The sequence below is a fragment of the Leptonychotes weddellii genome, chromosome 2 (assembly GCF_054177405.1).
Source record: "Leptonychotes weddellii isolate Sample4059 chromosome 2, ASM5417740v2, whole genome shotgun sequence".
Classification (NCBI taxonomy): Eukaryota; Metazoa; Chordata; class Mammalia; order Carnivora; family Phocidae; genus Leptonychotes; species Leptonychotes weddellii.
Window position 1 is genome coordinate 15,780 of NC_138370.1, and position 17,306 is coordinate 33,085.

The 17,306-nt window shown below is 38.5% G+C and overlaps 2 protein-coding genes across 2 annotated transcripts; both read left to right on the top strand.

Annotated features, from left to right (window-relative positions):
* The first annotated feature begins 7,824 nt into the window (after positions 1 to 7,824).
* On the top strand, positions 7,825 to 8,916 carry LOC102735294 (olfactory receptor 10C1-like). The gene has a single exon (XM_006742012.2). It carries the CDS (start codon positions 7,954 to 7,956, stop codon positions 8,914 to 8,916), a length of 963 nt encoding a protein of 320 aa, XP_006742075.1. The 5' UTR covers positions 7,825 to 7,953.
* Positions 8,917 to 15,875: 6,959 nt separating this feature from the next.
* LOC102735583 (olfactory receptor 14J1-like) lies at positions 15,876 to 16,840 on the top strand. The gene is given in 2 exon segments (XM_031037610.1): positions 15,876 to 16,416; positions 16,419 to 16,840. Coding segments are annotated over 2 exon segments (963 nt in total).
* Positions 16,841 to 17,306: the final 466 nt, after the last annotated feature.

Genomic DNA, 17,306 nt, shown 5'->3' on the forward strand with positions numbered 1-17,306 from the left:
TACCCTGACACATGCATTTGTTAATATCATATAAGGCTACAATATGAAACAGCCAATCATCACATAGTTTTAATTACTTAACAGATACTATCTGCATAATAAATATTTTTTTCAACATTTCTTATATTGTAAAAATGGGATATCTAGTTTAGATGATGTTAACAGTCTTCAGAAAGAAGCATTGTTGTCACCATAAACATAGTCAACATCAAATATTTTATCCAAGTTTTTAACTTAAATTCCAGTTAATTAACATATGGTGTAATATTGTGTCAGGTGTAAAATTTAGTGATTTAACACTTATATACATCACCTGGTGCTTATCACAACAAGTGCACTCCTTAATCCCCATCACCCGTTTCTCCCATCCCCTACCTGCCTCCACTCTGGTGACCATGAGTATGTTCTCTGTAGTTATGAGAGTTTGCCTCTCTCTCTCTTTTTCCTTTGCTCATTTGTTTCTTAAATTCCACATAGGAGTGCAAGTGTATTGTCTTTCTCTGATGGACTTATTTTGCTTAGCATAATAATCTGTAGCTCCATCCAAATAGATATGTTTTGAATAAATTAATACCTTCACTCATTCCACTAAACTGCTTTTCTCCCTATTTCCCCTTCCCTAACTAGTAAAAATTGTGTATTTGAAAAAAATATTTAAACATAAAGCAACGTAACTACATATAATAATGGTAATTAAAAAGCCAAATATGAACAAACACAAACTAACTAATTAGTCATGTGTATTACTTTTTTTAGAGTAACTATTATGTTTTTTCTTTGAAAAGTATATTACTTAACACACTTAACAACTTGAATGCATTATCAAATTGAATACATGTTATTGGCCTCTACTGCTACAATAAGCTCTTATTTGTATTTATCAATGCATGTACCAAAGTATTTTAGGGGAAACAAAGCCATGAGAGCACTTCTCCTAGCCAGCTGTCTCTTCCTCAGGCTGCACTGTGCAGTGTCCACCTGCACAAGCACCTTCTGCAGCTCTGAACATCAGCCTTAATTTTCCCCTCTTGTCCCCCTGCTCCCAGTCCTGCCTCCTTCTACAAAACTCTCCTTTTAACCCAACTGGCTACTGATTGCTTTCCTTAACTTTCATTCAGTGCTAGGGCCAGTCATTTAATGATATTTAAGTTACTGTTCTTGGTTTAGAAAGCCCTAGCAAGCCCATGTGCTCCTTAGTGCTGACAAATGGGGAGAGGTCAACTTCCTGTATCCAGGATAAAGGGTAAACAGAATCCCAGTGGCTTTCCTCAACTCAATGCAACCACCTGCTTAAGAGCTTACTACTGAATCTGCAAGGGTTAGGTTCCAGGGCATATAATGAGAAACCCCCAAACACCAATGCCTTGTTAAAAAAGACAAGTTGATATGTCTCACACAATGAAGTCCAGTTTGTCTGGAATACAGCGTCCTTGTTGCCTTCTATTCCAAAGTCCCTCAGCATTGGTGGTTGTCCTTATGGTGCAAGCTGAATATCAGGCCAAAGCAGACATCACACTGAGTTCCTGGACCACAGGATGGACAGAGAGGGTCAAATCAAGGCATTCTCCTGCCCTTTAAGGAAACCTCCTGGGAATACCAACCTACTTCTGTTTGTATATCTTATCAGCCAGAATTAGTTGTGGGATACACCTAGCTGCAAGAGAAGCTGAGAAATGTTCTTCAACTCAGTGCATTTTGCACACTCAATAAATTCCATATTCTGTCACTGAGGTGGAGATTGTTGGAGAACACAAGTATCTTGTCCAGTATTCATAAACCTGATAAAGATCCCTTTGGCTCTAGATTTGAATTAGGGAGTGATAACTATAAGAGAACTATGTTTTAATCATATTCAAGCATTCAGGTTCTAACTCAGGAGTACTAAAAGCAAAAAGTGTAAAGCAGAATATATAAGGTTGGAACAATAAGCTCTTTATGTGGAATTCCAAAGAAGTTATTGTGCATATTTCATTTGAGGGGGCAGCAAAAAGGGGAATTTTTTACCTTAATGACACTTTTTTCTTTCCTATTCTCTCTCATGACAATAATAGGTATATAGTACCTTACTCATTTTTTGTATCATTTAGGTAATAAGCATTCAGTACCTTACAGTTTTTTCCACCGTCCTAATATACACCCTTTGACTTTTGACCATTTTATTCTTACTTTTGATAGAAAACAGTAGGTACTTTGTCAAACTCATGTGTAACTAGAAGATTATTATGACTTATTAACTTGAGTCTTTTATACTAATCAGAATAAATAATGACTGCATCAATATAATATGACATGAAAGTTACTGGTGTAGTTTTCATAATTTTATTTCATGATCTTTGTTTAATCAGACAAAAAATTAAAATCTGAACCTTTCATATTAATAGTTTAGAGTCACCAAAGATTTGGTTGCAATAGTACATTTTATTGAGTTGGTAACATACTCTGTACACAGACTGTGATAACAATTACCTGTAATATAAGCTATTCATTATATTTAACTATTGAGTTTTCTGTCCTTTACATTTACTTCTGTTGCCTTAAATGTTAGCATTTACCAACAGAGACAGACCTGCCCATGACAATTCCTAAGAGACAGAATCAAACTTCTTCCTCTCCAGTGAGAAGGAAATGTGCTTCCTGGGGGAGGGAGGAAGGATACTGATCCAGGACAAGAAGAATTGAAATATAATATGTTCATACTCCACTATTTTTCAGGAAGGAGGAAGATTCAACTATATCACCCTGTGATTGACACAGCCTTGAACACTTGTGTAGGGGTGGGGAGTGGGGAGTTTTGCAGGCATGGCTGGAGGGATGTGATGCTCTCCCATGAGACACATAGGCTTCCTGAGACCACACTCAGCACTGACTACCACAAAAGCTTCTGGGTGCACAGTCTTAGAGGACTGGCAGACTTACATCCTCTGGATTGTGAGAGGTTGTAAGGTAAGGGGAGGGTGCAAAGAAAATCAGGGAGTGGCTCATCCGAAGCAACAACCATCTAGTTTTTCCTTCAAATGTTATGATTACAGGTATGTGGCACAATGGATATCTTAAGAAAAGAGGGCTGTAGAAGATGGTGGATTACAATGTAAACATGGATAGCCAAGCCCAAAGCATTTTTCACTGCTGACCACAACTTTAATCAGCTGTTTTCTTCCTTCTCTGAAGAGTATAACTTACTCAGTTTACCAGTATTCCTGTCATAAGATTCCTGTTAGTTGTTCTAAATTAATTATTTCACAGGAAAGATCTGTTACTGTTGGGGAAGGAAATACCTGGATTCTCCTGCACACCTTAGTCCAATCAAATGATAAAATAGTTTCTGCTGCATCATGTTAAGGTGTCACCTTGTTATCAGATCCTTGGTGTGGGGACTGTGGGGAAATTGTGGAAAGCAATGGGTAACCATCTCTATAATCTGTAATGAGCCATTTACATAAATGGTCTCTCCTATTAAGACATGTCAGAAATGAAAATTTCATAATAATGAGGATTAATATTTACTGTTTCTTGTACACCAGGCGCAGTGCTAAGTGTTTCAGATACAATGTCTAATAATGTATATAACATGTTTTCTTTTGGTTGATAGGGAAAGAGAAATATTTTGTTATGAAAACAGAGATTCATAAGAGGCTGACTCAGTCAAGCAACATTTCTAATTATGTGGAGATGACCCAAAATGAATCACTTGTGCTGGGTTATTTCCAAACCAGAATGACATACTGAGTGCTTGTCTTAGCTCTTAGGGCTGGGCAAGGCAGCACATGAAGCTGAGCTATTAAAATTGCCTTATTTCCCTTACGTTTCTCTCATATATCCAACTGACACTGAAAGTCCACCTCAATATGTAAACCTTCAGAATCCCACCGGTGTTCAAGGGCACTTAATCTTTATTACATTGAATAGGAATCTACAAATAGAATTTCTCACTGGGCATGAAACTCTTATATCTTCAGATTATATGACACTGCCATTTGCTTGATCATGGACTCTTAATAGGTTACTTTTATAGACTGATAATGATATAATATATAGTACATTTATATATATTTATTTTGTATATAATATATTATAACAAGAGACTGATAATAATAGAGAATATTCCATGCAGTGTCCTATGAATTCATTAACATGATGTTTTATTTATTTTTATTTATTTTTTATTATGTTCAGTTAGCCACCATATAGTACATCATTAGTTTTTTTGTTGATGTTGTTGTTTTTTTTAAAGATTTTATTTATTTATTTGATAGAGAGAGTGAGAGAGCACAAGCAGGGGGAACAGTAGAGGGAGAGGGAGAAGCAGCCTCCCCGCCAAGCAGGGAGCCCAATGAGAGCTCAATCCCAGGACCCTGGAATCATGACCTGAGCCGAAGGCAGACGCTTAACCATCTGAGCCACCCAGGCGCCCCCATCATTAGTTTTTGATGTAGTGTTCAATGATTCATTAGTTGCGTATAACACCCAGTGCTCATCACAACATGTGCCCTCCTTAATACCCATCACCTGGTTACCCCATCCCCCACCCCCTCCCCTCTGAAACCCTCAGTTTGTTTCCTGGGGTCCATAGTCTCTCATGGTTCGTCTCCCTCTCTGATTTCTCCCCCTTCAGTTCCCCCACCTTCCCCTATGGTCCTCCGTGCTATTCCTTATGTTCCACATATAAGTGAAACCATACAACATGATGTTTTAAAAGATAAGAGGTTTTGATGCTAATAAATTTCATTTTAATGGCCATTTCTTCCTTTTTTATTCATGGTTTGCCTCTACAGTGTTTGCATTTTTAACTCAAAACAATGCAGCAAGAAAGACAGGAAGGGCTTCATCATCCTTCTTTTACATGGAAATGATGAATCAGAAACTTTAAGTCAAGAAACTGTGTTAAGTGAGAGACAGAAGAAATGTTCAAACCCAGTGGTTCTACTGGTTTGATGCTCTTTCTGCAGATGCCTGGCACCTGCTTCGAGTATCTCACTCTTTCCATAGCAGTGATTAAAATAAAATGTTCTTGGTATGTACATAAAGCTGGTCTCTACTACATGGACCTCAAGGTCTCCAGACTAAGGTCAGTGGAGAGTAACTCTTGAAAGCAATAGGAAGAATAATTTTAAAAATCGGATTTTACCTGTTTCAGTATCAAGCCAGGGGACAGTTAGGGAAGGAGAAAAGAATCTGACTATTGAAGAGTCAGGATGTTTAAGAAAATTTTGTGGGTCAAAAAAAAAAAAGATAAGTAACCGTGGTCTGTTTTCTTTGCTTCAACCTTAACTGATTTGCGTTACTTCATGGGAACTATACATATTAAAATTAATTACAATGCAATGAATATGCTTAAAAATGCTTTAATATACATATAATTACATTATAATAGATGACCTGATGTGTGAGCAAATTTTCCAATAGTCCCATGCATTGGGACTCCCTGTCGTTATGCAGAGTTATTATTTCATATTTCCCAGTTTTGAATTGGTCCTCTTGTTCCCATCCTTAACTTTGGGCACTTTTGCAAAGCAGTAGATTAAAATGATCCATAATGCAAGTATTTTTTCTCAGGACATAACTCTCGGGTGGCATTTTTATATGTGTATGTGTGTATGTATATATGTATGTATATATTTTCTGCTGTTCTCTCCATCATGGCAGGTGCATAGCAAAACATTAAAGGGGGTTGAAGATAATGAATAAGGAGGCATGATTAGATATTGGGATAAAAAATTCCACAAGAGGGAGTATATGAAGGTAAATCTATGGTGACATACACATGGACACAAGCACGACTATGACCAATATTTACTGAGTACAGAACCACTTTTCTAAGTGCTTTTATGGGAATTAACTGTATTAAGATTTGAACCCAGATAGAATATCTCCAAAATACTCTTAATTCCTAATGCACTCAGTGTGGATTTGAATGTGTGTGTTTCTGTGTGGGTGTACAGATATATGTTTATATGCAAAAATGTACATTTTTGTACATATGTTTTTGTGAATGCACCTAATATATTTATCTCTTCATAGTAACTTGGGACCTCAAAAAGCATACTTTTGTGTTACATATATTGGCATCAAATGTTACTGTGGGATAAACAGTGATGTGTTGTAAACAAATGTAGTATAAACATGGTCTCAAATTATGCTAATGAACAGATAAAGTCCAGAGCAATGGACATGCAACCTCCTCCTCCTTCTGCCCTTTTCATGGCAAACATTGTTTAGAATCTTGCTTGATGACATTTCAAAATAACAAGCCAAATGGCAGTACACCCACAAAAAGAACAAGGAATATTTTGTCAGGAATCGATAGGTATTAGACTGAGAGACAAATTAACTGTCACATTTGGGACATTTGAGGGAGATGAGCTTTATCATAACTAACTTCAGAAAATAGACTCGGCACCCATGGGCAGATGTTCAGGCAGCTGGAGTAAAGCTTAGCTTTCCGGCATTTCCTCATTACAGGAAAACTTATTTACTGATAAGTGTGATGGTATAATGATAAGCAAAGGTAAAGAAATACAATTCTGGGGGCGCCTGGGTGGCTCAGTCGTTAAGCATCTGCCTTCGGCTCAGGTTATGATCCCAGGGTGCTGGGATTGAGCCCCGCATTGGGCTCCCTGCTCCGCAGGAAGTCTGCTTCTCCCTCTCCCACTCTCCCTGCTTGTGTTCCCTCTCTCGCTGTGTCTCTCTCTATCAAATAAAGAAATAAAATCTTTAAAAAAAAAAAAGAAATACAATTCTGCTCTCTGTGTCTGTGTCTGAGACTGTGCTCAGGAAGAAATTAGCAATTGATTGTCCTTGGAGTGTTGTGAGTGCTCTCATGGAGGTTACCGAGTGGTGGGAACACACGGAGGGGCATGCCCATGCATAGTATTGGGGCGAGACAGAGTAGGAGTGGGGAAGAAGTTTCCAGGGAGAAGACATCATCCTCTAATTTGAAAGCACTAGGCAGTTCACTGGGGTGGACAGTTGGGGAGGCAGAAGACAAGGCCCTGCAAGAAAATGAGCACAAAGAGGAGGAAATCCATGTAAGCAAGGCACACACTAAAGGCTGCTAGTGTGTGTGTAGTTGTATATACTATAACATGAGATCCTTTGGTTAAGGGGTAAGATCAAAGTTTCTATCAATAGTCAGTAAGCCAATCCATGGATTTGCAGGAATTACATGAAGACATTTGAATTTTAACTTGAAAGCAGTGGTAATTTCTATTTAGCAAAGAAACCTGTGATGGGGAAAGGCTGTCAGATGAGAAGTACTGAAGGTAAAGAAGTTTGTCATCTTGAGCAATGAACTCAGCATGCAGTGTAGACATGGTGTGAGTGGGTGTGGGGTTCCTCACACCTGGGCTCCTGTTCCTCCAAGCCCAAAACCCCCTTCCAACACCCAGTCCCCAGGACGCACCCTGGCTTTAATGCTCTGCATTGAAGCGATTCTTTATTCATTGAATACCCATTTAATTTCTGCTTTCTTTCACTAAATAAGTTCCATTTGGGGAGAAATGGTGGGGTTTTTTTTTTTCCGTTGCTAAATCTCAGGACCTGCAGCAGTAAGTGCAGAATACTCTGTGCTCAATAAACACTTGCTGAATGAATGTGTGAAGAATTCAGTGACAACAGAAAGGAAGAAAAGGACAGGTGTGAGAGGACTTTTGTCTGGCAGTATCTGATGACTGATTAATGGAAGAAATGAAGGTAGAATTGAGCTGAGGTTAATTTTTTTTCCCAATTTTATGCTTGTTGACTATGTATTTTTGAATGGATCAACTGGCATTGTGAACACAGAACATGATTTGGTTTGTAAAGGCATGAGGAGGGGTGTAATTTCCAAACTTTCTAAATTTTAGAATTGCAGGTAAGAAATGTGTCTCTCTGACTTACTAGAGCTCGTTAAAAGCAATATAGAGATTTGCATTTATAGCTGAATGACACTTTCCTTGCTGTCCTCTTCTCCAGGTCATGAACCTCAGTTGCTCCTTGTGGCAGGACAACAGCCCATCTGTCAAGCACTTTGCATTTGCCAAGTTCTCTGAGGTCACTGAACAGTGTTTCTTTTTATTCACCCTCATCCTACTCATGTTTTTAGCATCCCTCACGGGCAATGCCCTCATAGCCCTTGCCATCTGGACCAACCCGGTCCTCCACATGCCCATGTATTTCTTCCTGGCCAACCTGTCTCTCTTAGAGATTGGCTACACCTGCTCAGTCATACCCAAGATGCTGCAGAGCCTTGTGAGTGAGGCCCGGGGAATCTCCCGGGAGGGGTGTGCTACACAGATGTTTTTCTTCATATTATTTGCTATCAGTGAATGCTGTCTTTTGGCAGCCATGGCTTTTGACCGCTACATGGCCATATGCTCCCCACTCCACTATACAACGCGAATGAGCCGTGGGGTGTGTGCCCAGTTGGCAGTCATTTCCTGGGGAGTGGGTTGCATGGTAGGTTTGTGCCAGACCAACTATATTTTTTCCTTGAATTTCTGTGGCCCCTGTGAAATAGACCACTTCTTCTGTGACCTCCCCCCTATCCTGGCTCTTGCCTGTGGTGATACATCCCATAATGAGGCTGCGGTCTTTGTTGTGGCCATTCTTTGCATTTCCAGTCCGTTTTTACTAATTATTGCTTCCTATGGCAGAATCCTAGCTGCTGTGCTGATTATGCCCTCACCTGAAGGCCGCCGTAAAGCTTTTTCCACCTGTTCTTCCCACCTGCTGGTAGTGACACTCTTCTATGGCTCTGGGTCTGTCACCTACTTGAGACCCAAGGCCAGCCATTCACCAGGAATAGATAAACTCCTAGCTTTGTTCTACACAGTGGTGACATCCATGCTCAATCCCATAATCTACAGTTTACGGAACAAGGAGGTCAAGGCAGCTCTCCGGAGAACCCTGGGTAAGAAAAAAGTTTTGACTCATGGGTAGATCCCAGAAGACCATGCAAATCTGCTCTTTGAAAAGATGCACACACAACCCAAGAGTAAAGAAAGAAACAAAAACCAAGCTCTCTGCAACCTATTTTGTAAGGACCTTCTTTAATAAAAGTAGCTGTAATTTTGGAGACACCTCTGTACTCACAAACTTCTGATTGCCAAATTCTGGAAGGAAGTTGGCTGCCAAAAAATTTTAATAGGTGTGTCCAATATTAGACAGGTTTTCCAAAATATGTCAGTCCAGGCTTGCTGTATAGATTGCCAGATTATATCTCAGAAGTCTGGCAAATTCTCATTCTGTACTCTTAGGCATTTTCTAGCCCCTGAGGGTCTCATCTGACTGCACTGGTCTCTGGGGGATGTGTTCCCACATATGTCTGTCCCACATGACTCTTAATTCCCTAATAATTCCATGGAGCACATTATTTCCTTACATAAAAAATGTTTTAAACACTTCAACCTTAATTATTGTTACATGATATAGAATTAATTCTTTCTGTGAGTTGTGCGTACTATAACAATATTTAAATATGCAAATAAAGCAAACACATTTCAGAGGTATTTTTTGCAGAATATTAAAAGAAAAAAGTGGGAATTTTTATCAAAAGCCTCCATGGTGAAAATGTTTTTAGAAAGAAAATCGTATTTAAATTCAAGGATAGAAGGAGAAAAACGAACTAAAAATAATTAACATAAATAATTTAAAAGATATTTATGTAATTAACAAAATTTGCATAACTATCAAATCATTCTAAATACCCCAGAAATATACCTGGAGGCTGCCAGAACAAACTCCACAAGTAAAGGGAGAGAAGAGGCCACATGGAAGAAGGTAGGAAGTGTGGAGATGCGATTTGGGAGAGACATGGATCCTATCACGGCTGCTGTGATGGGGATGAGCTGCAGTTGCAGAGGTCAAGAGACAGGCTAGCACACAGGAGAGTACATGGGGAAAATGAATCCCTGTAGCAGTTGGCTTGGAAAGCTAGAGGGCCCGAGTTTTGTGAGTTCTGGCAACAGCGGGGCTTAGAGCTTGGAATTTTAAAGGTCAGTGGGCACAAGCCTGCTCTTGGAGACAAAGCAGGGTAAACAACCCTCAGACATAGAGTGTGGTAAAAGAAATCTGAAGAGCTCCTGGGAACACAGTGGGGAGATTATTTGCTCATCTCTGAGCATATCCCAGAGAGGCAGCATTCACAGAGAGACCGTTCCAGGAACAAAGGAACTGTCTGATGCCATTTCCCTCCCTTCTCCTCAGCATAAACACAGGGCCACCTACAGTCAACACTCTGACAGTGTGTTCTTGCTTCTGATAGGTGTGAGGTCGTATTTCATTGTAGTTTTAACTGACACATGGATAAAGAAGATGTGATAGATAGATGATGATAGATAGATGATATATGACGATAGATGATATAGATGATAGATGATAAATAGACGATAGATAGATAGATAATGGAATATTAGTCATCAAAAAGAATGAAATCTTGCCATTTGCAATGACATGAATGGAGCTAGAGAGTATTATGCTAAGAGAAATAGGTCAGTCAGAGAAAGACAAATACCATATGATTTCACTCATATGTGGAATTAAAGAAACAAAACAGATGAGCAGATGGGGGGAAAAAAGACAGAAGGAAACCAAGAAACAGACTCTTAACTACAGAGAATGAACTCATGGTTATCAGAGGGGTGGGGGCCTGGGAGAAACAGGTGATGGGGATTAAGGAGTGCACTTGTGATGAGCACCAGGTGATGTACAGAAGTGATGAATCACTATATTGTACACCTGAGACTAATATAACTATACGTTAACTATACTGGAATTAAAATAAACACTTTTTTAAAAAGATCTATTTTGGGGGCACCTGGGTGGCTTAGTTGGTTAAGCATCTGCCTTCGGCTCAGGTCAGATCCCAGAGTCCTGGGATCAAGCCCCACATCTGGTTTTCTGCTCAGCAGGGAGCCTACTTCTCCCTGTCCCTCTCCCTCTGTCTGCTGCTCTCCCTGCTTCTACTCTCTCTCTCTCTTTCTCTGTCAAATAAATAAATAAAATCTTTAAAAAAAATTTTAAAAATAAAATCAAAAGATCTACTTTTGTTGGGGTTTCTTTTGTACACATAATTTTTATTTTATTTTATATTTTTCTACATATTTGCTCCCATCATCAAATATTTGAAATGTGTTGGCATAAAGTTGTTCATTGCAGTCTCTTATTATGTTTTTGGTATCTGTAAAAAAAAAAAATCTACTTTTGTAGCAACGTTCAAATATACAAGACAGTATTGTTAACCATAGTCACCATGGTGTACACACCATCCCAGAACTTACTTATAAGTGGAAGTTTGTACCCTTTCACCACCTTCACCCATCTGTCCACCCCTGTCTCGCCACCTCTGTTAATCACCAATCTGTTCTCTGTATCTATGAATTTGTTTTTTGTTTAGATTCCATGTATAAGTAAGATCATGCACTGTTTGCCTATCTCTATCTGACTTATTTCACTGACAACCATTTTTAATATTTGAAAATATAGGTTCTTTCTGAGCTATCCAGTAATTTGAATGAATGACATCTAATCACATCTGCTTGCAAACACATTTTTCTACAATCTTCTTAAAGTTTTCAATTCTGGAATGATTCAGTTTTGGTTTGATGAGGGCAATAGATATTATTCTGAGATTTTTTTTTTGAGTGGTAATTTTGGCAATCATTGGATGCTTTTAATATGTATTGGTTGGATTTACCCATTCTTTAAACAAGGGGAAAAAAAAAACACCCACCAAGAAAAAAAATCCACCCACCTCTCCAATTTTTATCTGACTTTATATATGAAATATATTTCATTATTTTGTCCTATTTGAACTATTTCATGATTTTCTTTGAATTATCCCACTAATCAATATGTTGAAATATTTGGATTCTCTATTAATATTGATTTTAGCTTCTTTTGATAATCTCCTCCTACCTTTGTCCAAAGTTTTAATGAAAATATTGATGAGATCACAATTTTTTAAAACCAGTGTTTAAATAGCAGATATACTTCTTACTTTTTTTTTTAAAGATTTTATTTATTTATTTGACAGAGAGATAGAGAACACAAGTAGGCAGAGGGAGAGGGAGAAGCAGGCTCCCTGCAGAGCAGGGAGCCCGATGCGGGACTCGATCCCAGGACTCTGGGATCATGACCTGAGCCGAAGGCAGCCGCTTAACTGACTGAGCCACCCAGGCGCCCTAGCAGATATACTTCTTAAAACTGAACTTTAGAGAATATCTTTTTGATCATTCTGAGTTGTTTTTCTTATTGTTCATGAAAACCTTATAAAAACAAGAAAGATACAGAGATACTTATTGAGGTACTTTAGCAAGACTGTATTTACTGGGACTCAAAACCAAGCCTTCTGGTTTATAACTTTTCAAACTCAATTTATTAACATTAAAAAATATAAAAATAAGGGAATTTAGAGCTATTTTAAGTGTTGGTCAAATGGAATATAATTTACACTGAATTTTTGATATTTAGAAGTAGTTGGAAGATTAAAATTTGTAAAATTTCTTTCATTGTAAAGAAAGTTGATCTCATATTAAATGTCCATACTGCAATAAAAATGCCTTTCCTATAACCATAAGAATTTGAAAACTGAATACATTCACCTTTAGGTGAAAATTAGTCATCTATGGGATTGTTACAATGGGGATGGATTATCAGGCTCAGAGTTATTTTAGAAAAAACATAGTATTTGGATGAAGTTTGAACTCAGTGACCTCCAAGTATTATTTTAATGCTAAGATACTTGATTCTGTAATTATGTATAAGTGTATGTAAACAAATAATTACTAAATATTTCTTTTTTCTAAGTGAGGCCCTTAGAAACAGTTTTAATTTTGTTGGTGACCAGTAAAACTGAAATTGTTAATAGAAAATTGAATTGAAATAGAAATTGAATTCTTAATGAAAAAAAAAATACCTTTTACTAGAAAAACCGAAGTTGAACTTATACTATAGAAAATACATCATATATATTATGTATTTTTCCCTCCCTGGAATGCACTGACTATAAGATCCAGTTAAAGTAAGATAGTAATTAACTTACTTTACACTGAGGCAATTCCTTGGAGGACAGCTGCACCAAACCCCATGCTCTGAAATACCAACCACCCTGAACAGACTTGCTCCCTTGTGCCTGGGCAACACTGGCTGCACTTTGGGTGCCATGGGCTTTGTGGTAGGTTAAAATGTCCCTGGAGCCTATGCCCCCTGTTCAGCCTTGTAGAAATGCATCTCAGTCCTCTCCTTGCCTGAAAATTTCTAAGCTACCAGCTTGACTCTAAAACAAAGATGCTCAGTCTTAGGATTAATGAGATTTGTTCCTACTGACCAAGAGCAGCTCTGGTGAGTGAAACTTGTTCATATTTTCTGAAATTTATAGCCACCCTCCTGAGGAGCATAGTCCATGATTTCCTCCCAAAACTCATTCACTTTTTGAACTACGTTCATCATGTTTCTAAACCTATGAATCCTCCTGAATAGCTCCAGCAAACCCACAAATGGCCACCAAAATGTAAATTCAATGTGCTTTGTTGTTATTTTAAATTTCCTTTCTTAAATAAATGACGCGATTATAGTTTCTTCTTCTAAAACATCTCTCTTCCACTGGCTCTGTGATACCACTCTTCCCTGCTAGTTTTCTCCTTCTTCTGTGAATATTCTTTCTCACTCTCTTTGGCTAGTTCCTCTCATGCATATCTCTTGAAATTTGATGGTATCTAAATATCATCTTCGGTCCTCTTTTCTGTCTTTTTTTCCCCTAAAAATATTCTTGTAAGTGCCATTTAAAGGAGTCAGGTTAACTGCTTTTCTACATGATTTGCACACTTTTACTGAACTGGTGGTGCTTTAGGTACCACCCTAGGACTTCTGAGTTCCAGATCCTCATATATGACCTCAAGGTCAGCACACAGTCACCTCAGACTGGGTCTCTCTCATTAGAGTCATCTCCTCTCCCAACCATCTCCCTGTTTCTGTCATCTGTCTTCCTCTCTGCACATCCACCAGCCATAAGGATTTTATCGGCTCATTTTCTCTTGTAATTGTTACCTCTAGTTTTCACACCTATGGATTAGTTCAAACCATCAATATCTCTGGCAATATTTCATCCTTCAGTTTTGGGTTTGTTTTTTGGGGGGTGGTTTAAAAGATTTTTATGTATTTATTATTTGACAGAGAGAGACAGTGAGAGAGGGAACACGAGCAGGAGGAGTGTGAGAGGGAGAAGCAGGCTGCCCGCTGAGCAGGGAGCCTGATGTGGGGCTCAATCCCAGGACCCTGGGATCATGACCTGAGCTGAAAGCAGACGCTTAATGACTGAGCCACCCAGGCACCCCTCATCCTTCAGTTTTATGTCCTTCCAATCCAATGTCTGTGCTGTTGCCAGGTGTTTCCTAAAACTTAGTTTCAGTGAGCTCTCAAAATAAATGACAGCAAAACAAAAAGCTACTAGCTCAGTGATTTTCAACCTCTTTCCATTGGTTAGGGATTCATCAATGGAATAAATCACATCTGATGGAGTAACTCAAGTAATTTGATAGTACTGTGTAGAATTGAAATCAATCATGTATATACCCAGTTAAGTAAATATTTCTTAGTGCTGCTGTGTTAGGTTTCATTGCCAAAGGTGGAGAAATGGACAGAGATGGTGCAGGAATTGCCTCATGGTGAAGAAACTCAGTGCAAATGGACTGACCTTTCAACAAGTCTACAGATTTTTAAAAAGAAGTAGAAATCAGTAGAGTAATTCTGACACGCAGAATAATTTTGTCATTCTACAGTATCCCATTTAACATAAAGAGTGACACCAGCCAACCCCCCTAACAATTATGTTACATGTGGTATTAAGGTTTTGTTTGGTTGGTTGGTTGATTATTTTAGGAAATGGGCACTAACTATCTGATATATTTCAAGTCCGTGAGAAAAAGAATAAATAATTGTTTATTCTTATTGGAAGAGTCACAATAGAGATAATACTAGAAAGGCATATACTCTACCATTTAGCATTTTGCCTACAACATAGTAAGAAATAAATGCATTTTAGAAAACCTCATTATTTGTTCAAATGAACTTGATTGAACATATCTGAATCCAAATCATCCTAAGGTTTTAAAAATTAAAAGGACAAGGTATCATCAAACAGTTGTGAGATATATCAAGTTCCAAACCTCAGGACTCAGTGCTTAGCATCAGTGGTGTCTGCATGTTACAATTTTGAGGTTTATGTCACTGTTCAAGCTTTCCCTGGGAAGTTCATTACAACCAAATTTTGTTATTTTAAAAACGTTGAGTGCCTTTCAGAGGCGAACATTGCCCCTACATCTGGACTGTTCCTAGATCCATTTACAAAATGGTACCAACAACCTAATATTAGATGGTTAATGAAGGAAGTTTTACTACATCATTGTAATCCTAAGGTATTGTGTATAAGATGTAATAATACTAGTGTATTGGCACAATCCTCAATGAATTTGTTGAATGGAAAGACTTCATTGTCTTCATCAATTTCTCACCTTTGACAACCCAAACTCTGCTCCAGAAAATTCTGTTGACTTTTTTCGACCTATGTGAAGCTATTGATCACATTTAGGGGTTATGTTTTTGAATAATAGGGAAAGATTTTTCCTTTTTTTTTATTATGTTATGTTAGTCACCATACAGTACTTCATTAGTTTTTGATGTAGTGTTCCATGATTCATTATTTGTGTATAACACCCAGTAGTAAAGATTTTTCTAAGTTAAATGTTATCTAATCACTATGGGGATAAATTTGTCTCGATTTCCATAGCTCTATGCTGAGTGCACTATTCCTTGACATACAGATATACTAAATATCATACATTCTTTCCTACTGTCGTTTGGCTCCCCAAATAGAGTCATACTTGCTATCTTCAGTTGTGACCATGGCCAACTTGACCTCCATGAGTGGATTCCTCCTCATGAGGTTTTCTGATAACCATGAGCTTCAGATTTTACTTGCATTGCTGTTTTTGGTGACATACCTGTTGGCCTTGACAGGCAACCTCCTCATTATCTCTGTAACCAGCTTGGACCATCCCCTCCAGTCCCCTATGTATTATTTCTTGAAACACCTCTCTCTTCTGGACCTCTGCTTCATCTCTGTCACAGTTCCCCAGTCCATCACAAATTCACTTATGAACAATGGTTACATATCCTGTGGCCAGTGCATTCTTCAGGTATTCTTCTTCATAGTTCTGGCCTCATCTGGAGTTGCCATCCTCACAGTGATGTCTTATGACCGGTATGTCACCATCTGTTGGCCCCTGCAGTATGAGACCATTATGAACGACTATGCTTGTAGGCATGCAGTGACAGCTGTGTGGCTTGCTGGGGGCCTCTTTGGGCTCATGCATACAGCTGTGAACTTCTCCATACCTCTCTGTGGGGAGAGAGTCATTCACCAATTCTTCTGTGATATTCCTCAGCGCTGAAACTAGCTTGTTCTCATGAATTCATCAATGAGATTGCAGTGGCTGCCTTCACAACCTCAGCAGCATTCATCTGCTTGGTCTCCATTGTGCTCTCCTATGTTCACATCTTCTCTACTGTGCTGAAGATCCCATCAGCCGAGGGCCAGACCAAAGTCTTCGCCACCTGCTTACCACACCTGTTTGTAGTCACCTTCTTCCTCTCCACTGCAGGCTTTGAGTTTCTGCACCCCCCTTCCAACTCCCAATCAGCTATGGATCTCATGTTCTCCATATTCTATACGGTGATACCACCAACACTCAATCCAGCTATCTACAGTTTACGGAATGAAGCCATGAAGGCAGCTCTGAGGAAGGTGCTATCAAAAGGAGAATTTGCCCAGAGAAAGATGTATTTAAAAGCCATTTTTAAATTCTAAAGAACCATAAAAACAAAAGGTACTGTTATTACATTCATCTTGTAAGAGGGTAGATCTGATTTCCTCTCAGAACTCCCTTCCAACCTATCTATTCTTCTCAAACCTGATTCATCAAAATTTAAGATATTATGCTTCTAAGGATAGTGACTTTCCTTCCTCCAATTAAAGTGTTATTTTAAGGCATCTTTTAGGATTTTGTGTGTGTGCGTGAGAAAAGGTAATGAGTTTAGGTTTTGGCCAGTATAATTTAAAGTTGATTTTTAACAAAGAGTTTCCAGACTGTGGTCAGGCAGGCTGACTGTGACTATGAGAGCACATTCCTAGTATGTATGTATGCTTTCCAGTGGGCCTCCAAGTTTCTTACCTATATATATATTTTTTAATTTCATTATGTTATGTTAGTCACCATACAATACATCATTGGTTTTTGATGTGGTGATCGACGATCCACTGTTTTCGTATAACA

Coding starts and splice junctions, on each gene's coding strand:
- LOC102735294 (XM_006742012.2), top strand. CDS start 7,954: ATGAACCTCAGTTGCTCCTTGTGGCAGGACAACAGCCCATCTGTCAAG.